Source organism: Aythya ferina (assembly GCF_964211825.1).
Source record: "Aythya ferina genome assembly, chromosome: 4".
In the NCBI taxonomy this organism is placed as follows: Eukaryota; Metazoa; Chordata; class Aves; order Anseriformes; family Anatidae; genus Aythya; species Aythya ferina.
In genome coordinates this window covers 566,628-586,086 of record NC_140300.1, presented here as the reverse complement: position 1 = coordinate 586,086, position 19,459 = coordinate 566,628, and the positions used below count along the sequence as shown (strand labels likewise).

Here is a 19,459-nt window from a genome sequence, read left to right as displayed (position 1 = left end):
AAACAGAAACCAGTGGCCAAGCAATGAGCTGCAGGCATGGGCTGGGGGGCAATCGGGCAGTGGGGGCGCAGCCGCCGGGCACCCTGCCCCCAGCCACCCGCCGACTGCCACCGCCCCAGCTGCCCACGCACAATTCCCTCCGTTGTTTAACGATACTGATGATTAGCCACTGAAAAATCTCTGTAATTTCAAGTGACTTAACTTGGGATTCGAACGCGACTGGGGTCACTGCCGTGCTTTATCCGAACGTGACAGCTCCAGCACCCGGCTGCACCGCAGGGGACAGCCCAGGGAGCATCCACGGCGTTCCTTCCCGAAGCCAGGCTGGGGGGACACCTCCCTGCACGCAGACACGGCTCGCTGAGCCTCAAAGTGTCACTCAACGCAGATCAAAAGTTTCAGGCAAAGCAGGAACACAGCGACTGCCTCCGAAAGCTCCCGTGATGGGATTCACAACCACAGGTTCCAGCGCCTCCAGCCCCCAATCCAAGAGGTGCCCCGAGGCAGCTGGAACACGGGAGGACCCGCTGGTACCTGCAGCGTTGGGTGCTGCTGTGCCACCCGGCACGGCGGGGGGACTGCGGGGTCGGTGGTGGGGAGGCAGAGCCCTCACCGGTGAGGGGCGGGGGGCTGCGGGATGCCCCGCAGGGTGCCCGGCTGCTGCTGCCCCCATGGGGCACCCACCGCAGTCGTGCTGGACCTCACCTGGTCAGGGCTCGGAAGCCAGAGGTCAGAGGCAAAGGGCGTCACGAACACGATGGCACCGGCTGTGTGTGGAAGGGACCCCCAAAAACCCTCATGCAGCCCACCGAGAGCCAGCAGGACAGCCGTCACCCAGCCCACCCAGCAGGGCTGGCTCAGCTTTGGTCGTGCAGGACCCACGCACAGCTCAGACACCCCCAGCACCACCCGCAGCCAGCGGCCGTCCTGCCCGGCTGCAGCTCGGCGCAGTCACAGCACAGAACTGCCGGCACCCAGCCCGAAATTCCACCTCTGGGCCCCGCTCCCCGCACCAAAACGGGGACGCTGAGCAAACGCAGAGCCCCGGGGCCGAGCGGTTGGAGGTGACAAGCCCGAGGACATCCCACCCCCAGCCCACAGCCACCACAAAGGCTCCCGGCCCCTGCGCAGGGTGGGTGAAGCAGTCCCCAGCCCCGTGCTGTGACCGGCATCCCTCGGCCCTCTGCACGGGGCTGCGGGGACCAGGACGTGGCACGGGGTGACAAAGGGGAGCTCAGCAGCAAGGCCTCGCAGCGAGGCCGCTGCCCGGCTGGAGTCGTGCTGCCCACCCCCAGCCCGGGGGTCACTGCAATACGGGGAAACCTGGAAATGATTTCTGACACTGGGAGGGCCGGTGTCTGTCCACGCAGCCTGGAAAATAAGCAGACGGGGAGAAAAAGCCCACGGTGGGGAAAGGGAAACAAGCCGGAATCTTTGTGCTGAAAAGCCCCAGAAAGATTCTGTCAGCAGCAGCGGCTCGGCTGACGCCTCGCTGCATTATCCGCGACAATTACCAGCACAGAAAGCCTCATTTAAATCAGAAGGACGCAGCCACCACCATCGCTCAGACAAACCCATCCACCCACCGCACAGCTGAGCGGATACTGCTGGGGATGAAGGGGAACACAGCCCCGATTCCAGCACAAAACCAGCCGCAGCTCCACTGCAACAGCCAGCATCACGGCGTCACGGCACAGAACAATGTCTCACGGCACAGCCAGGAGTTGGTAAATAAGTTTCCCTCCCCCCAACTTACCCGGCCGTACGTGTGTCTCTTGCTCTGGGCCATGCTGCCGCCGGCTTTTCTCTTTATTTGCAGGGTTTATTATTTCCCGCACCGCTCTCAGTTCATGGCTCGCAGCGGCTCAGCGGAGGCTTTTCCCGTTTCAGCTGATCTCATCGTCCCCGCGCCCCCCCCGGCGCCGCGCTGCGGGCTCACAGGGCGCGGGGAGAGGGCCCTTTTGGGGCGGAGGATGCTCGGATGGGGGCCATGCGGAAATCCAGCCCAGCTGATGGAGACGAGACTGCGCCACTGCGCTCCGGGGCTGTCACCGCGCCGCGCGCTGGGTCCTAACGCTGCCCGGCTGCGGCGGGTGGGCACCGTGTGGGGATGCTCGGGGAAGGCCCCGGCAGGCACCGGGAGGCACCGGGGGCAGCCCCGCACCCCCCAGGCTCCCGCTGCCACCCTCACCCCGGCTGCCCTCGCCCCAGGCCCTCTGATGCTGCCCTGGGGACGCAGTGGGGCTGCGGCAGGCACGACAGCCCCGAGCCACGTCCCGGCCAGCGCCCAGCGGGGCTGCAGCAGCCAAAGGGTTAATCCTGGGCCATCCCGGATCAATACTTGCTGTCGGCCTGATCAGGACAGATGCCTAATTAAAGTCATCAGCCCCCCCCTTCCGATGCAGCACTAATTGCTGCCCTGGCGGGGCGGAGGGGGGGGCAGGCGGGGTGCCCCCAAACGGCTCCCAGCAGCGCGGTTAAAGCCCGCTCAGCACCCGGGGGCTGCAGCGACCAGGCTGGGGACGGGGCTCTGCAGAGCCTGGATCCAGGAGCCAGCCCAACGTCTGCTCCTCAGCTCCCTCGGCTCCTGTGTGGCCCCACCGGGCGAGCGGCACGGCCACCGGGCTGGGCACCGGGCCTGCATCAGCCACGGGATGGACTCAGCCCGGTGAGGGCAGCGTGCCGGGGCCGGGGGCTGCCGCAGCACCCACCGGGCTCCAGGGGTGGGTTGGCAGCACCCCAGCACCCAGCAGTACTCATCCTCCAAAGCTGAGGCCACGCTGCCCATCGGACAGGCACGAGGCTTTCAGCAAGCCCCAGCCCTGCTCCCGTGGAAGGCTGGCAGGAAAGGGAACATAAAAGCTGCCAATTGCTTCCTGATGTCTCTACAAGAATGTGAACGTCTGACTCCGGCATTTTTCCTCTTCTCTGGGCTGTTTTAAAGGATATACAGAAATCCAGCCCCAAAATTATTGGGAAAGTTACAAAAAAGCAAGACTGTCCTCCCATTCCCCTCTGTTCTGTCAGCTCCAGGACAGATCAAGGGCATCAGATGCAAAACCTGCATGGTTTGTTCAAAACCCAAGTGAAACACTACCAAAGTTGGTCAAACACAACAATAGGATGAAAAAAAAACAAAAACAGCACCAGCTCGGCCAGCCCACGTGCATGGTGTGGCCATGCTAGGGCAGCCCAACACATGCCCTGTGAGTAGGTTGGGTTGTTGGGGCTGTCGGGCCCTAAGGACCCCACAAACACCCTCTGTCCGCTCTGCTTACTGGGGGAGGGAGGCTGCAAAGCAACACTGAGAGCGCTCCCACGTGCTGCCTGCTCCCGTGCAGCCGCCTCATCCTGCTCACGTCACGCTCTCCAGCTGCTCAAAACCCAGCCGACATTTTGGGGGCAGATCACAAAACCCCGCACACCGCGATCAGTAAGCGACACCAGGCACCGTGGGGTCCCACTGGGGCAGTGCGGGCAGCCCCGGGGATTTTTGGGATTCTCCCGAGGTGTGAACAGAGTCATGGGTCAGAGAAATCCCCCGGGGAAAGCCGCCCTCCTCTCAGCCTTCCCTTGTTCCTCTGCAAGGATTTTGTATGCGTTCAGGCTGCCTGCTCCACCCCCCCTAATAAATACCGCAGCAGGTTTATTCCCTTACAGGAACTCCAGCGAGTGCCTTTAACCAGAGGTGGAACCAGCTCAGGGAGGCTCCAGCAGCACCCTGCAGGAGCTGTGAGGCTGTGCTGGAGGACGTGCTGTGGTGCTCTCCTTCCTCCTGGGAGCCCTGGGCCTCCGGGGCTGGGGCAGAGCCAAAGCAGCAGCAGCAGAACGAGGAGCACGGCCAGCACCGGGGGCACCGGGCACAAACCCCTGCAGGGCACGAACCCCACACGGTGCCAGCGCTGTGTGTGCTGGGTGACAGCAGCAAGATGAGGACGAGGACAGGGATGAGAAGCGGGGAGGGACAGCAGAACCTCAGGGGGACTTTAGGAAACACAGCCGAGGAACAGCGGGGCGCTCTGCTCCCCCTCAGACCACGCAGCCCCTGCCAGCAGCACAGATCCCAGGAAGGCTCCCCTCCCACACAGCCAGCAGGGCTTTCCTTCCCTTTCCAGGGAACGCCACAAATGCCACACGGCCAATGCCCCCTCCCCTGTCCCGAAGTTCCCTCCACGAAGCCGGAGGTGCCAGCAGCTCCCAGGAGGCACAGACACCGAACTGTTCCCGTCTGCCTCGGGGCGAGCTGTAGCTGTGCTGCAAAGCCAAACACCCGCACACAAAGCTGAGAACATCTGCTGTGTGAAACAGGCCCACGACGAGCCCCAAGGACAGTAAGACAAAAGCAACGTTAAGCTTCCCCAGCGCATACAAAAGCTGCAAAATAACTGACAAAAAAGGGGAAGAAGCCTCAGTTTGGGGTCACTTGCAGCTAAATCACACCTTCCAGTGGGAGGCTCCCAGCCTGCAGCAGGGGGGTGGAATTGGAGGATCTCTCAGGTCCCTTCCAACCCAAACCGTTCTGCGATTCTGTGAGACCAAAACACCAGCGAACACTGGAGCTACCTGCCCCAGCACGGGCAGCTCAGCACCCAAAGCACGCTGCCCCCACGACCCCAGCACCGCGGCTGGAACCTGCCTCCGTTTTCTGCAGGACCCTGAGGGGGCCAGGACGCCAGGAAGCGGCTGTGGCTGCCAGGAGATGCTCCCCCAGGGTCCCTGGGAGGCTCTCCACAAATAAAGGAACCCACACGGCTACTGAAATAGGTCAGGAACGAGAGCACAGCACCTGGAGCACCTGCTGCTGGAAGGGAGCCCGAGGGACAGCAGAGCCCAGCCACCCCACAACCGACCCCGAGCTGGAGCCCAGGGGCAGCGCGGCCACGTGGCTCCCGGCAGAGCACGCCCAGGCTGCAGGACACCAGCTCGGTCTGCACGGCCCCTGCACCCGGGCTCGAAGCACAAACAAAGAGCACGGGCCTCTGGCAATGGGTTTGAGGTACCCACACACTGGGCGTTGTGCCTGGCAGCGCAGGAGGGGCTCCTGGGGCACCACACAGCCCTGCCCTCACTGCCCGTTCACTGCTTCAACGTCAGGGACAGCCAAACCTCGACCAGAAGGCAAGAAGCTGATGTTCAGCAGCACTTTTATTAGTTAAAAAAACTGCATTGTGTGGAATCACATAACTTCTGTGATTAAAGCACTCTGAGGCAGGCTGAAGCAAGGAATGCAAAGAACACCCCCGAGAGGTGGCTGCCTGCTGGTTGCTGCAGCCCAGGGCCTGCTCCACGTCCCAGCAAACAACTCTTCCCCTCCCACCCCAAACTCAAACACGGGCACTTTCGAACGATCTGCCCTTTCCATCAAACAAAACAACCAAAACCGATCACCCCCGGTGCTTCCGGAGGCTGCCACAGCTGTCAGGAGTACAGCAGCCCGGCCCCGCAGGGGCACACCCCAATTCCTGACTCACTTTAAGCTCTGGAAAACCCCAGCGTGTGAATTCCTTCCACGAGCTTGGTTCCACAAACCCCAGGCGTGTCACCTAACAGAGGCGTTTCCAAACGCCAAGGGATGCCCGAGGAGCAGGCAGTGAACCCCGAGCAGCACGGCTGCCCCGCCATCGGGGCTGGGGCTCGCAGCCCCCCGACTCCAGGGGGCACCCTCACCCCTGCCACCCGCTCCCAGCTGTGCTGGGGGAGCCTCAGGCCCAGCCCTCACCCCGGCAGACACCCAGCGCTGGTTCCTTCACCAGCACCACCAGCAGGCAGCCCGCACGCCCCATCACACCTCTCGGGGGGCTGGCAGCAGGGAACGGGGTGCCCCGGAGCACCAAGGCCAGGCAGGCACCAGCAGCCCAGGCAGCAGGGCAGGGTGTGGGGTCACAGCCTTGTTTTGGGGCAGTTACACAAACCTCAGAGTGAGAGCTGACCGGGTGATGGCTCACGGATCCGACTCAGGCGGCGTTGATTGGCACGGGAGGCTGAACTAGCACATGGGGCATCATGCACGCATCAGGGTCCGCCACGGCAACCTTCCTTCGCCTGCAAAAGAGTGGAAATGTCACCAACCCTGCACGCTGCCCCCTACCCGTCCCCTGGGGCCAGGCCCCGCTGCAGGACGCCCCCAGCCAGACCTTCCCGAGCCCCGGGAGCCGCCCCCGCTGTGGTTCCTTCGGGACAGGAACCAGCCCAGAGCAGCTGCAGCACCAAGAGCACAGCTGCCTTGGGCAAACCCCGCAGGAAGCCCACGAGCCTTCAGAAAACTCCTCGCTACTTATCTAGGAAGAGCGAAATTGCATCTTGCTGTGTTTGTATTTATACACACACAAAGCGGCTTCAGCACAGCTTCCTGACTCCTAAGTGTCTGAGTCTGCCAGCAATCTTCTGCTCAGAACAGAAGTCCTAAAAACAGCTCGACAGGCTTCAATCTTCACGTGTCAGTACAAACCCAGACCAACCCTGCTGGGCTCAGGACTCCCTAAAGAACCAGAGGCCGCCTGGGTTCCTTCTGCTCCTCCCGTGGGCACGCAGAGGATGTGAGATCTCGCTCTGCCCACTGCCTGCTCCGCTCTCAGCTACAAACCCAGTGCTGCCAGCGGCATGGCAGCACAGGGGAGGCAGATTCCTGCCCCCAAACTGACACAACAGCCAGAGCACATCCCAGTGCCAGCTCCTGGCCCAGCACAGCCGCACCTCCCTCCCCCAGTAGCCACGGGTACAAGCCCAGTACCAGAGGAAGTCTGTGGGGCCGGTAAACACCTCACCAGGGCCCTCATCTGCGAGGACATCCAGCAGCGAGCCCATTGCACTGCCCCGTGAACCCTCTGTGCTTCCCAGGGCCCTGCAGCCCACACCCTAACTCAGACTTTGGGGACATTGTTCACCCTGTCCCTGGGCACCTGCAGTGCAGGGAGGTCCTGAGCCTGCTGCAGACCGCAGCCACGTGCCCACCAGCCAACAGCACATCCACCCGGCAGGGTTTTGGGGCGTTTTGCCCATCCCAACATGAGCTGGCAGACACAGGTGAGCCGCATGGCACTGCTGGGGCAAAATCCAGCCCTGCCTGTGCGCATAGCCCCAGGGCAGGGGAGGCAGCTGCTGCCTGGCACAGTGCCGTGCTGTGCCATGCCATGCCATGCTATGGGGCAGCTCAGCCCGGTGGCAGCGAGATCCAGCCCCAGGCACTAGGACCCCGCGGGCGGTGAGCGCGGCGAGCCTGCGCCCTGCACAACTGCAGCATTTCCCGAGCCAGCGGCAGCGCCGCAACAAAGCCGGGTGAGGAGCTGGAAGCTGACAGCGCTCCGCGTCCCCCACAGCCCGGACCCTGCGGCTTTCTCCCAGCTGAAGCCGAGCCTCCAGCACCACAGCCAGCAGCACAGCACAGCGCAGGATGCCGCAGCCCCACCACGTCGCCCTGCTCGCAGGGGCAGGTCAGTGCCAGCCGCCTGCTGCCCGCAGCTCCCAGGGGTTCTGCTTGCCCCAGGAGCTGCCGCAGCCGCCCCTGCTCTGCCTCCCTGCTGCGGGGCTGGGAGCTGCCGCAGCCGGGTATCGCTCCTGCTCCCTCCGGGACATTTTGGCTGAAGTGCTGGGACAGCTGCTGGCACATTTCAGCACCCACAGAGCCGCCTTCATGAGCCTTTCGGAGCAATTAGCCCTAAATGAGGATATGCCCCAACTTCTCTGCCTGGCTGCACTGCGGAGCTCCTGACCAAGCGGCCCCGGTTTCTCCCAGCACCGTGTAACCGCAGCTGCCCCGTGCCCAGGGCAGCTCCCGCACCCCACGCACGGAGCGGCGCTGCCCCGGCCCTGGGCACGGCGCCTCCCGGGGCCACCCGGCCACAGACCCAGCACCGCGCTCCTCGGCCCTCGTTACGCCGGCGGGATGACCCTGCCCAGCTCTCCCCGTGCCGTTTTGTGACCGTTTGGGATTTTTTAAGCGCCCAAAACCGATCCTGCGGGCTTCTCGGGAACGGGAGCAGAGCCCGGCCCCGCGGCCATGCAGCTCCCGCCGGCCCTGCTGGGACCTTGGGGCTCGGCGGGGAGCGGCTCGGCCCTGCCCCCGGGACGGCCTCTGCCCCCCGGAGCCAACGGAGCCCCCGGTCCGCTCCGAGCAGCAACGATGCAGAGAGAACCGGAGAACCGGGATAACCGGATAACTGAATAACCGGATAACCGGGTAACCAGATAACCGGATAGCTAAACAACCGGATAACCGGGATAACCGAATAACCGGGATAACCAGATAACCGCATAACCGGGTATCCCAGCTCGCTGCTCCCCGGCCGGTTCCCCCTTTACCGCCGCAGGGAGCCCCCGCCCCGCCCGGGAACCGAGGAGGAAAAGGGACGGGACCGGGACCAGGACGGGACCAGGACGGGACCGGGCCCCGGCCGAGGCCGCCCGGGCGAAGGCTCCAGGACACGGAACCCGCACGCTGCCCGCCCCCGGGACCGGCCCGGGGAGGGCCCCGAGGGCCCGGGCCCGTCGGAGGGCTCCCGGGGGAACACGGCCCCCGCAGCGCCCCAGGTACGGGGGGCTCCGGGGGGTCCCGGGGGGTGCCCATAGCGGCCGCGCCGCCTCCCAAGGCCCGGCCCGGCCCCGCCGCCCCCTGCCGCCGGCGGAGGGCCCGGCACGGCCCGGACCCCGCGCGGGGGGGCTGGGGGTGGGTTGGGGGGCGCCTCCCCGGGGCTCCTCCCCCCGCCCCCGCCCGCCCGGGGGTCCCGGGGCCGCCCCTCCCCCCGCCCGGTACCTGCCGCCGCCGCCGCGCCGCGCCCCGCGCCCGCCCTCGGCCGCCGCCGGCCCCGCCCGGCCGCCAGGCCCCCGCGAGGCCCCCCCCGGGGCTGCCCGGCGCCACGCCGCTCCGCAGGGCCTGAGGCCGGCAGCGCAGCGGGCCGCCAGGCGTGGAGCGGGGCAGCCCGGCGGGGAGGGAAGGGCGGAAGGGGCCTGAGGCCGCGCGCAGACGCGGTGCGCGGGGTGAAGCCGGCCGGGCCGCGCCGTGGCGGGGGCGGGGGGGGCGGGCACCGGGCAGGGCCGGGCCGGGCGGGGCAGGGCGCGGCCGGGGGGCGGGGCCGGGAGGGAGCCGGAAGCGGGACGGGACCGGGAACAGAGGGGACGGGACCGGGAGCGCCGCCGGTAAGTGCCGGGGGTGGGGGCGGCCCAGGCCGGTCCCCCGCCCCCCCCCCGCGGCCCGGCCCGGTCCCGGTCCCGGTGGCAGGAGCGGGGCCGCTCGGCCCCGGGGGGCGGCCCCGGCCCGGCCCAGCCGCACCCACCCGGTGCCCGGTGCCCGGTGCTGGGCTGTGCCCGGTGCCAGCCCTCGGTGCCCGCTCGGTGCCAGCCCGGCAGCAGCCGTTAACGGCCGGCGGGACGGGCACCGGGGGCGAGCAGCACGGGCAGGGGGCGGCGGGGAGCCCCGGGCACCCCTGGGTCGCCGCTCGGGGTCTCCGCCTGTCCCAGCGCCGCCGGGGCTCCTGCTCGTGGCGGGGTTTGTCCCGGGCAGCAGCTTCCTCAAACAGCCCCGCGGAAATAGCTGAAACCCACCCAAAATCAGCTCCGGCCCCCCCCGAGCCCTGGTGCCCGGGGGCAGCCCCTGACCGCCCGCTCCCCCCCCCCCAGCACCAGATGCCCCGGAGGAAGCCGGTGCCGGCGCTGGGCAGCCTCTGCCTGCAGAGCCTGGCGCAGCACATGCAGAGCGTGTGGGTGAAGGACTACAGCGACAACTACCTGGACGAGTACCAGTTCCGATACGTCATGGGGCCCTTCAACGACCTGGGTGAGCCGCGGTGGGGGGCGAGGGGGAGGGAGGGCGAGCGGGGCCGGGGTCCGGCTCCCTGACCCCCCCCTCGATGTCCCCCCGCAGCCGGCAGCCTGGTGCAGGACCTCATCCGGCTGCTGGGCGAGAGCCGGCGCCTGACGCGAGCCGCGCTCCACCTGCTGCTGGTGCCGCACCTCCAGGAGCTGAGCCTGCGCCCCTGCCCCAGCCTCGTCAGCAACGCCATCGGCCAGCTCGTCACCGTGCGCTGCAAGGTGAGCGGCGGGGCCGGGGGTGATCACCCATCGAGGGGCCGGGGCTGACCCGTGGGGCTGGGGCCTGGGGCTCAGCACAGGGGCTGGCAGCCGGGGTGCCCCGGTCCCCTGCTGGCGTCTGGGGGCGAGGGGCTCTGGGTCCCTCCGTCCCGGCCCTGCTTGGCCTCCCTGCCCCAGATCTCCCGCAGCCGATGCCATGGGGCTGATGCTGCCCTGGCTGAGGCTGGGTGCGAGACCACCCACCCTGTCGGGGGCACAGGCTGGGCGCCACAGCCCCCGTGAGGCAGCCGGGGTGGCTGCCCGGTAATAGGGAGCAGGGTGTGGGGTCCCCCCGAGCCCCGTGCCGTGCTGAGGAGGCTCCGTGTGTCGGTGGCAGAGCCTGAGCGCCCTGGACCTGCACGGCTGCAGCCGGCTGTCGGCGGACGTGCTGGTGGACCTGGTGGAGGAGCTGCCGCTGCTGAGCCGCCTGGGGCTGGCGGAGACTCAGGCCAACGTCCAGGTGCTCTCGGCCGTGGGCTCCTGCTGCCGGCGCCTGCGGGAGCTGGACGTGTCCCACTGCAAGAAGGTGTCGCCCCGCGCCCTGCGGCACCTGGCCTACGACCCGCTGGAGCGAGCCCTCTGCTGCCCCATGCTCCGCGTCCTCCTGGCCCGCGGCCTCGAGCCGGCGGGGGACGGCGGCATGGTGGCGGCGCTGGCCTTCCTGCTGCTGGCCCTGCCGCGCCTGGAGGTCCTGGCGCACGGCGCCGTGCCGGACGCGCTCTGCCTCCTGCACGCGCAGCAGCTGGGCGGCGGGGGGGACGCCGACGGCTTCCCCTCGCTGCAGGAGCTGCTGGCGCGGCGGCAGAACGGCTCCCGGCTCACCCTGCCGCTGCGGCGCCTGGAGGAGGTGGAGGAGCCCGTCCTCGCCACCGCCTGCGCCCTGTGCCCCGAGGCCGAGGAGGCCGGCGTGTGGCTGGGGGACGGCGCGGCGGCCGGCTGGGACGCGCTGCGCTGGGGCCGCCTGGCGCGGCTCAGCCTGTCCTGCGCGGGGCCGCGGGGCCGGGCGCTGGGCGAGGTGCTGCCGCTGGCACGCAGCCTGGGCCCGCAGCTGCAGAGCCTCGCCCTGCACGGCTTCTGCTACGAGGACGAGCTGTCGCTGGGCGCCCTGCTCTGCAGCTGCCCCAACCTGCAGGCCTTCAGCACCGAGCTGCAGGCCCCGCCGGGCGCCCGCCCCGAGGAGGAGCCCCCCGACGAGGAGCCGTCCCGCTGGGACACCGACCTGCTGCCCCACGCCTTCCCCCGGCTGCAGCGCTTCTCCCTGTCCCTGGACAGCAGCGCCAGCCCTTTGCCGGTCCCGCACGGGCTGGTGCTGCGTGCCACGCTGGCCTCGCTGCTGTGCCACTCGCCGCGCCTGCAGAGCCTCTCCCTGCTCAGCATCCCCTTATCACTGGACTCGGTGTTCGAAACGGTGCTGGCGGCCCCGGGGCCGCCCCTGCTGGAGCTGCAGGAGCTCTCGCTGGTCGGGAGCCAGGTGTCCAGCCAGACTGTGCAGCTGCTGCTGGCCTCCGACGGCCGCCTGTGCCGCCTGGACCTGTCCCACTGCCGCGACATCTACCGCCGGGACTACGACGGCTTCCTGCAGGCGGTGCGCAAGCAGCGGCTGGACCTGGACATCACCTGGGAGTAGGCGCCCAGCCCGGAGAGCGGGTCTGGCCGCACAGAGGTCTTTAATAAAGGAGTTGCACTGCGAGCGCTGCGCCTGCCCGTGGCCACTGATGACGCCTCTGCCCCGTCCCAGCGCAGCTGCGCTCCCCGTGCCCCGCTGGGGAAGGGGCTGGGGGGGCTCAGCCGTGCGTTGTGGTGGTGGCACCGCAGGAGCTGGGGAAGCGCCCCGCACCCCGGTGCTGGCTGCAGCTCGGGGGATGCCAGGCGGCTCGGCAGCCCAGCCCCCCCCCCAGCAGCACCAGTTCAGTGCTGGGGGCCTGCCGGCAGCCCCGTCAGCCGCTCCGACTCCTCCCAGAGCTTGCGAGCCAGGCCGGTGTCGCGGGCGGCTGCGGAGGGGAGCACAAGCCCGCAGTCGCTGTCGAAGTACTTGCCCGTGATGCCCGAGACCTCCTCCGAGATGGCGCAGTACAGGGTGCTGACGGCGCCCTGCTCCGCCGACTGCCGGGGGAGGGACAGGTGAGGAGGGGGCCCTGCTGCCCCTGCCCATCCCGGCGCCCCCCAGCCGTGGGGCAGCTCCCGCTCAGCCCCCCGGTGCCTGCGCTCACCTTGATGAAGGGGCGGATGAGGAAGAAGAGGGTGCGCAGCGGCCAGCTGAAGCGCCGCATGATTCCAGTGCTCACCACGCCGGGGTTCACGCTGTTGGTGGTCACCCCTGCCCGGCGGCACCGTCAGCACCCGCTCCGCAGGCACCAGGCAGCCGGCACCGTGCCCGAGCAGGGACTGGAGCGCGGGCAGAGGTGGTGGGATGGCCCTGGGAAAGAGGGGCCAAGCCCCTGCACCCCCCAGGGCAGAAAGAACAGCCCTGTCCCTGAGCCCAGCTCTCCCACCCATGGGGCATGCGGGGGTCCCGGGGTGTTTCTGAGAGGGCTGAGCCCCTTCAGCCCCCTGTGCAGCTCCTGGGGCTCAGCACAGCAGCGCGGTGCAGTGGGGACAGGCGGGTGGCCCTGAGGTGCAGCCACCCCCGGGAGCCTGAGGCCAAGCAGGGCACAGCACGGCACGGCATGGCACAGCAGGGCATGGCACGGCACCCACCTGTGCCCTGCAGGCGCTGGGCCAGCTCGGCCGTGAACAGGACGTTCATCAGCTTGGTGCTGTTGTAGATGGGGTCGTAGCCGCCGGGCTGCGCCTGCCCGGTGAGGTAGCGGACGTCGGCGGTGCCCACGGCGTGGCGGAAGGACGAGACGTTGACGATGCGGGCGGGTGCCGAGGCCTTCAGCAGGTCTGCGGGGTGCAGGGGGTGAGTGGGGCGGCCCCCAGCCACCCCCAGCCCCGGCAGCCCCCGCACTCACCCAGCAGCAGGTTGGTGAGCAGGAAGGGGCCCAGGTAGTTGGTGGCGAAGGTCTGCTCCAGCCCCTCCGCCGTGATGCTCAAGGGCAGCCCTGCAGGAGGTGCGGGGAGCCGTGGGGCTGCCGGCTGGGCAGGCGTCACCCCCCCGGGCAGGACGGGGAGCGGGGCCCCGGCGCGTACCGGTGAGGCCGGCGTTGTTCACCAGCACGTCCAGCCGCGTCTCCTCCCTCAGGACGGCCTGGGCAAAGGCGCGCACGGAGGCCAGCGAGCTGGTGTCCAGCAGGCGCAGCAGCACCGCGGGGTTGCCCGTGGCCGCGCGGATCTCCTCCACCGCCGCCTGGCCCCGCTCCCGGCTCCGGCACGCCAGGATGGTGCGGGCGTTCCTGCGGGCCAGCTCCAGGGCCACGCACTTGCCGATCCCTGCAGGACACGGAGCGGGCATGGGGCTGGTCCCCAACCGAGCCCTGTAGCGAGGGGAGCCCCCAGGGTCCGTGCCCACCGCCCCCAGGGCCCGTGCCAGGCAGCTTGGGCACTGCCAGGAGCCCAGTGCCAAACCACGGGCACCACAGCCCCGAAGCAGGAGGCATCAGCGCGGGGCCGAAATGGGACCGGGAGCCCCGGGGCGCAGGCAGTGCAGTGCAGGGGGGCTGAGCGGGATGGGGATGGGGATGGGGATGGGGATGGGGATGGGGATGGGGATGGGGATGGGGATGGGGATGGGGATGGGGATGGGGATGGGGATGGGGAAGGGGATGGGGCAGGACGGGGTGGGAAGGAGCCAGGGGTGGCAGATTGCTGCAGCTTGGTCAGGAATTGCCTGGAGCACGCAGCACAGACGTGGTCACCGAGCCCACGCGTGGCCCTGTGGCAGCCCCGTGCCATGCAGAGGGGGCCGGGTGGGAGCAGCTTCGAGGCGAGGCAGTGCCGGGGGCGGCTGGCAGCGTGGGGGCCCGCTGGGACAGGCGGCACCGGGATGGCCTTGGGTGTCAGTCATTAACCCAGCGGGGACAGAGTCCAGGCACAGGAGCTTCCCAGAGCCTGGTGAGGGAGAGCAGCTCCTGGGCAGAGGATGCTGGTGGGCAGCAGGTCCCCGAGCACGTGGCCGGTGGTGAGCGTGGTGCAGGGCACGGAGGCACGGGGGGCACAACCTGCACACCCTGGGGACCGGCTGCCAGCCTCTCCTGGGGCCATTTGTGCCTCCAGAGCAAGGCTGGCATCTGGAGAGGGGGGTCCTGTGGCAGCCAAGCCCCGTGGCCATGCGGGGTCCCACAGCCCTGCGCCCCTGTCCTGCATCTCCCCGGCCCCTCGCGTGGCATCCTGATGTCCTGCGTCCCCGCGCCCCAGGCTCTGCAGCTCCCCACGCCCCCAGCACCATCTCACCGCTGTTGGCTCCGGTGACAATGACCGTCTTGCCCGTCAGGTCGGTGGGGCACTTGCGTGGGTCCCAGCCTTGTCTCCTCCTGGCCCAGAGCAGCAGCCCCAGGACCAGCGCCAGCACGGCCCAGCCCGGGTGGCTGCAGGCGCTCGGCAGCTCCATGGCTGGGGACAGGGGCTGGCTCAGGGAAGGAGTGTGTCCGGGGCACCGAGATCTGCATGGGGGACAGAGTCCAGCTGAGGACCTTCGTTCAGCCCCGCAGCCCTGGCACACGCCGTGGTGCCCCCTGCCTCCCAAGCCAGGACAGCCAGCAGGGACCTGGGGCTCCCTCCAGGGAGAGGCAGAAGGGGCAGGAGGCCAGGCTGGGCACGCTGTGCCCCGCACGGCTCCCGGGGCTGCTCGCCCACGTCTCTGGGAGCCCCTCTGGGAGCCCCGGGGGCAGCTGAGCCCCGAGAGCTGGCTGGGTCGGGACAGCCCCGAGGTCCCCATCCCACCAGGCAGGGACAGGCTCAGCCAGCAGCCAGGGTGTGCTGGGGCCGTGCTGGAGGGGCTCCCCCAACGCGCGGAAAAGACTCCACAACCACAGGGTCTCAGGTGGGGACACTGCGTTGCGCTGCACCGGGCGCACTGGGAATAGCTTCCCTCAAAAAGTGCGCACCTGCCCGGTCATCTCTCACAACCGTATACATGAATACTCTTACATATTACATGACTCTAATACATATTTCTTAATTTCCCCGAAAAGGCGGACCTCTTCCAAGTACTCATTTCCCTACTCCCCGCCCTTAGCTCTTCCTGGTTGCACCTGCCCAATGTAGCCTGGTGGTCGTGGGCAGGGGTCTTTCAGGATGAAGGCAGCGAGGAAGAGGAGGTTAAACTTTTTACCTTTCAGGATTTTACCTTTTGTTGGACAGTATTTAGGCCTTTTTTACTTATCTTTGCCTTTGTGGTGGTTTTACCATGCTAGGCAGCTAAACACCACACCCGCTCTCTCACTCCCTCTCCTTAGATGAGGAGGGGAAGAAGTAAAGTAAAGAACAACTCACAGGCTGAGATAAGGATAATTTAATTAAAGGGAAAAAATAATAATAATTGTTATTATTAAGGAAATATTATTATTAACTAAACAATTTAACTAACGGGAAAAACAAGGGAAAGGGGGAAAGGGAGGGGGAAAGGAAAAAAAGAAAAAATAACAACAAACAAAACAACTAAAGGCTACATGGAAGCGCAGAGGAAAGAAATTACTCTCTACTTCCCACAAATGAGCCATGATTGACCACGTCCTTGAAGCAGGGCCTCAACGCACGGAGCCGGTGTTCGGGAGGAGGACCGACGTTTTCCCAAGGAGCGCCCACCCCTCCCCTCTTCTTCCTGTTCCCACCTTTTATCGCTGAGCGTGACATCATTTGGTGTGGAATATCCCTTTGGTTGCTTTAGGTCAGCTGCCCTGGGGATGTTCCTTTTCTCACTTTTTTGCCCACCCCCTAGGAGGGTCAGGGAGCCCCGATGCTGTGCCAGCACTGCTCCGCAGCAGACCCAACCCTGGTGTGATCCCACTGCTGTTCTCGTGCCAGCTGCAAGGTGCAGCGCTGCGTGCACTGCTGCAGGGAACGGTAACATCCCAGCCAGACCCAGTACAGCCTTGTGTCCTGCCAACAAGTTGTTCATTCTTCCCTAATAAGTTGTTCGTTCTTCCCTCATCCTTTGGCCTTGAGCCATATCTTCTTTTTACCTCTGCTTGTCATAAGGTTCTCATCCACATCCCTATAATTAGGATATTTTTAGGTTCACATCCCTGATAATTAGGATATTTTAACATATATGTAGCTAAATACTAATTCAGAAAAGTTTTAGCATCTTCCCCATCTCAATTCCCCCCCTTTCTTCCAAATTAAGTAAATTCTTTTATCTAGTACTTAAAATACTAAGTACTAAGTACTTTACTTAGTACCCTAAATCGGTTCCTACTCTTTGGAATTGATCGATATACGTACAGCAACTCTGATTTATTACAGTGCACACTCCCCCTTCCTTCACTGCTAATAAATCTAATGCCATTCGATTTTGTAAAACCGCCTTACTGAGGGATGAGATTTCTACCTGTAGTGCTTTTATCACGTCTGTGGTGGAATTCTCTACCCGTTCTAATTCGGCTGAAATATTTACTATTGCCTTTTCCAAATCGCTCACTCCTACGCTAGGAATTAACAATCTAACAAAACTATGGTATCCTGTAGGCCTTTCCACCAAAGGATTTCTTTCTGTTCCTCCCCTTGGTTCATTACAACCAGTGGAGGATCTGCTAGGGTAGATTCCCCAGGTCCCTGTCAATCTCCTTTCACATGAGCCACCCCTCTCCTCTGCTTCTCTCTCCCTACCCCTCTACGCTCCTGTCTCTCCGGACATTCACCCTTCCAGTGCCCAAACCTTTTGCACAGCACACATTGATCCTTTCCCAACCAAGGTGGTCCCCACCTGGGTTTCCTTTCTCCCTTGACAACTGCCACTATTCTCTTCTGCCCTTGCTCACAATCCGCCCTATTACTAAACACTCTCCACGCTTCATCCAATAGCACTTCCAAATTCCTGCTCTCTGTGGTGTGCAGCTTCTGGAGCTTGCGCCTGGTATCTCCTGTTGACTGTCCCAAAAACAAAGATACTGGCTGTTGTATACAACAATAGCTGTTGTATTCCTACCTCCGACCTGGGATCCAGCGGTGTGTTACGGCGGGTTACATCCCTCAGGAGATCCAGGAACTCAGATGGTGACTCGGAGGGTCCTTGCTTAATTGCACACAGAGCTGACAAGTTTAGGGTCTTGGGAATAGCCCCCTCCATTCCCTTCGAAATCCACCCCTGATAGGCCTGGAACCTCTCCATATGAACCGACCTATTTGGGTCCCACTTTGGATCTTGAAGGGGGAGGTACCCTTAACATCCCCTCCTGCAGCCTTATAGTGTTCCTCAGCCAAATCTGCTGCAGTTTTCAGAATCAGCTGTTTCTCTGTTTCCGTCATATACTCCAATAACAGCTGAATATCATTCCAGTCAGGGTTATATTGTCTCATAATAAACTGGAAATGTTTAGTTACCCCTATTGGATCATTCCTGTACTCTTTGGCAACCCTCTTCCAAGCCTCTAAATCAGTGGTAGAGAAAGGTTCCCCGATCAGCATTGTTCCACCGTCAGGTCCTACTGCCTCTCGGAGAGGTGCCTGTAAAATAGACTTGTTCCTGGCACGGGAGGATACAGGAGGAGTCACAGTCTCATCTGAGTCATCACCCTGTTCTTGTTGACGGGAGGCTTAAATACATCTATCAGGTCTTGTTCTGGTCCCCGATGAATTTTACTTATCTCAGTACACCTCTGCCCGATGCTGCACGCTGAACAGCACCGCCTCAATTTGCCTTTAAGTCCCTTATTGTTTCCTCCCTCGAGGGCTAACACCGCGGGGTCCTGTGGAGGCACAGTTCCACAGTCCCTCCGCCACCCCGGGTGATTTCGGAGAGTGAAAACCATGTCTGCAGATGCAGCCTCATCCCATTTACTTTCTCTTCTCAGTAACAACATCAGCTGTAACATAGTGTTATAATTAATAGCTCCATTGAGGGGCCACTTCTCTCCATCCTCTGATTTATAAAGTGGCCACCACTGATTACAGTATTTGATAAGAGTTCTTTTACTCTCTGTCCCCCCCCGCCCCACTGTATCCCTCCAATGTGTACGTATATGTCCTAAGGGGCTTTTCTGTGAGATTGCTTTGCTTTGACCTTGTCCCGTTCTGATCTATAGCAGTTAACGTTCCACCATCCTCTCAGGAGCTGCTTACTGGTTTATGCCAATTCCCTCCAAAATCTGCAATATATGCAAACAAAATCAGGCCACCGTAAATCAACTGCCTGTAGACGATTGCACCAAGGACAGCTGAGCCTGAAGGACCGATAACACGCCAGAGCAAATGTAGTTCCCTTTGGCATACACCGCAATGGCAGTTCCTATATGACACTATATTCACATATCTTTACAGGTGTTTAAAAGAATACTTTAACAACAAATGCCCGGGCCTTTACAAAGACAACATACAATCATTATTCCAATTAGAATGATTCCCCCAGCAGCTGCAAACACTGTGCCAGTTACCATTAAAGCTCTCTTACCCTCCTCCTGTCTCTTCCACAATCTTTTAGGAGGTTCCTTGTGGTTCCTGGAACCAGGGTACAACGGCTTCCACCCCAACCCCTTTTGGCCGCTCTACTGGCCACCTCCCAGGACACCCTCGGTGTTCATGTCACGCACTAGACGTCTCTATGCGGCTTATCGACCTCCCCGGCCAATTGGCTTTATATTTATACCTTTATTAAGGCAGACCGTTTGTCCGCAGCCACAGGATCTTCCTCTATCCCCGCAGTGAGCGGCTGGGAGAGGAGCTCCTCCGAGAGAGAAAAGGCTCGGGGTGCACCTAGGAGGTCCGCTCCACAGTCGATCCCTCAGCCGAACAGAGCCCTCCTGCCTGGCTCGCCAAACTGACGCACAGAAAAGACTCCACAACCACAGGGTTGTAAAGTAGGTACACTTTATTAATAGGTACACTTCATTAGTAGGTATACTTTATTGCAGTGCACCAGATGCACTTTTTGAGGGAAGCTATTCCCAATGCACCCAGCAGTTTGGGGACACCGGCACCGCTCTTCTCCTTGGCACGCTCCTGGCCATCCCCTTCTGGTCGTTCCACCGGCAGCAGCACCGGCGGTACTCCCTGGGGAACGCATCCAGCTCCCCCGGGCACAGGCAACTTGAAGCATCTGGTGCTGGATGAGCATCACCGGCCCAGCTCTGCCACTGCTCCCTGGACACGCCGGGCATTTCCCTGGTGCCGATCCCCGTCCCCAGCTGAGCCACCCCTGAGTTTCAGCAGACCGGCACAGCCCAGAAATGGTTCTTTTTAGCAAAACTGGGGCACTTGTGCAGCCAGAGAGCTGTCAGAGCCAGCCCTGTGGTGGCTCGGTCCCCCAGCTGAGCTGAAAAGCAGCGTGCTGGCGTGATAAATGATTGCTGCCGAGTGCAGC

At 64.1% G+C, this 19,459-nt stretch overlaps 3 protein-coding genes across 10 annotated transcripts in view; 1 reads left to right on the top strand and 2 right to left on the bottom strand.

The window, feature by feature from the left end:
• The window catches only part of DCTN1 (dynactin subunit 1), a 59,425-nt gene extending 50,526 nt beyond the window's left edge, over positions 1–8,899 (bottom strand). For 6 of the 8 annotated variants that reach the window (XM_084516345.1, XM_084516346.1, XM_084516348.1 and 3 more), the window contains exon 1: positions 1,757–1,992. In XM_084516345.1, the coding sequence (XP_084372471.1) occupies positions 1,757–1,789 (33 nt within the window). In that variant the 5' untranslated portion in view covers positions 1,790–1,992. Of the gene's footprint in view, positions 1–1,756; positions 1,994–5,912; positions 6,043–8,749 lie in introns of those variants that run through there. The other 2 variants (XM_084516349.1, XM_084516344.1) reach the window with 2 other exon arrangements.
• LOC311436753 (uncharacterized protein) lies at positions 7,391–11,752 on the top strand (the record flags this gene model as incomplete). The annotated part of the gene is made up of 6 exons (XM_084519214.1): positions 7,391–7,430; positions 7,938–8,099; positions 8,243–8,526; positions 9,613–9,769; positions 9,857–10,023; positions 10,400–11,752. 6 exons carry the CDS (start codon positions 7,391–7,393, stop codon positions 11,687–11,689), a joined length of 2,100 nt encoding a protein of 699 aa, XP_084375340.1. The 3' UTR covers positions 11,690–11,752.
• A 9-nt stretch (positions 11,753–11,761) lies between these two features.
• Positions 11,762–14,569, bottom strand: LOC311435440 (retinol dehydrogenase 12-like). Its single transcript, XM_084516394.1, has 6 exons — positions 14,395–14,569; positions 13,195–13,434; positions 13,017–13,106; positions 12,760–12,948; positions 12,273–12,379; positions 11,762–12,165 (listed from the first exon to the last, which is right to left on the bottom strand). Exons 1-6 carry the CDS (start codon positions 14,549–14,551, stop codon positions 11,971–11,973), a joined length of 978 nt encoding a protein of 325 aa, XP_084372520.1. The 5' UTR covers positions 14,552–14,569; the 3' UTR covers positions 11,762–11,970.
• Positions 14,570–19,459: the final 4,890 nt, after the last annotated feature.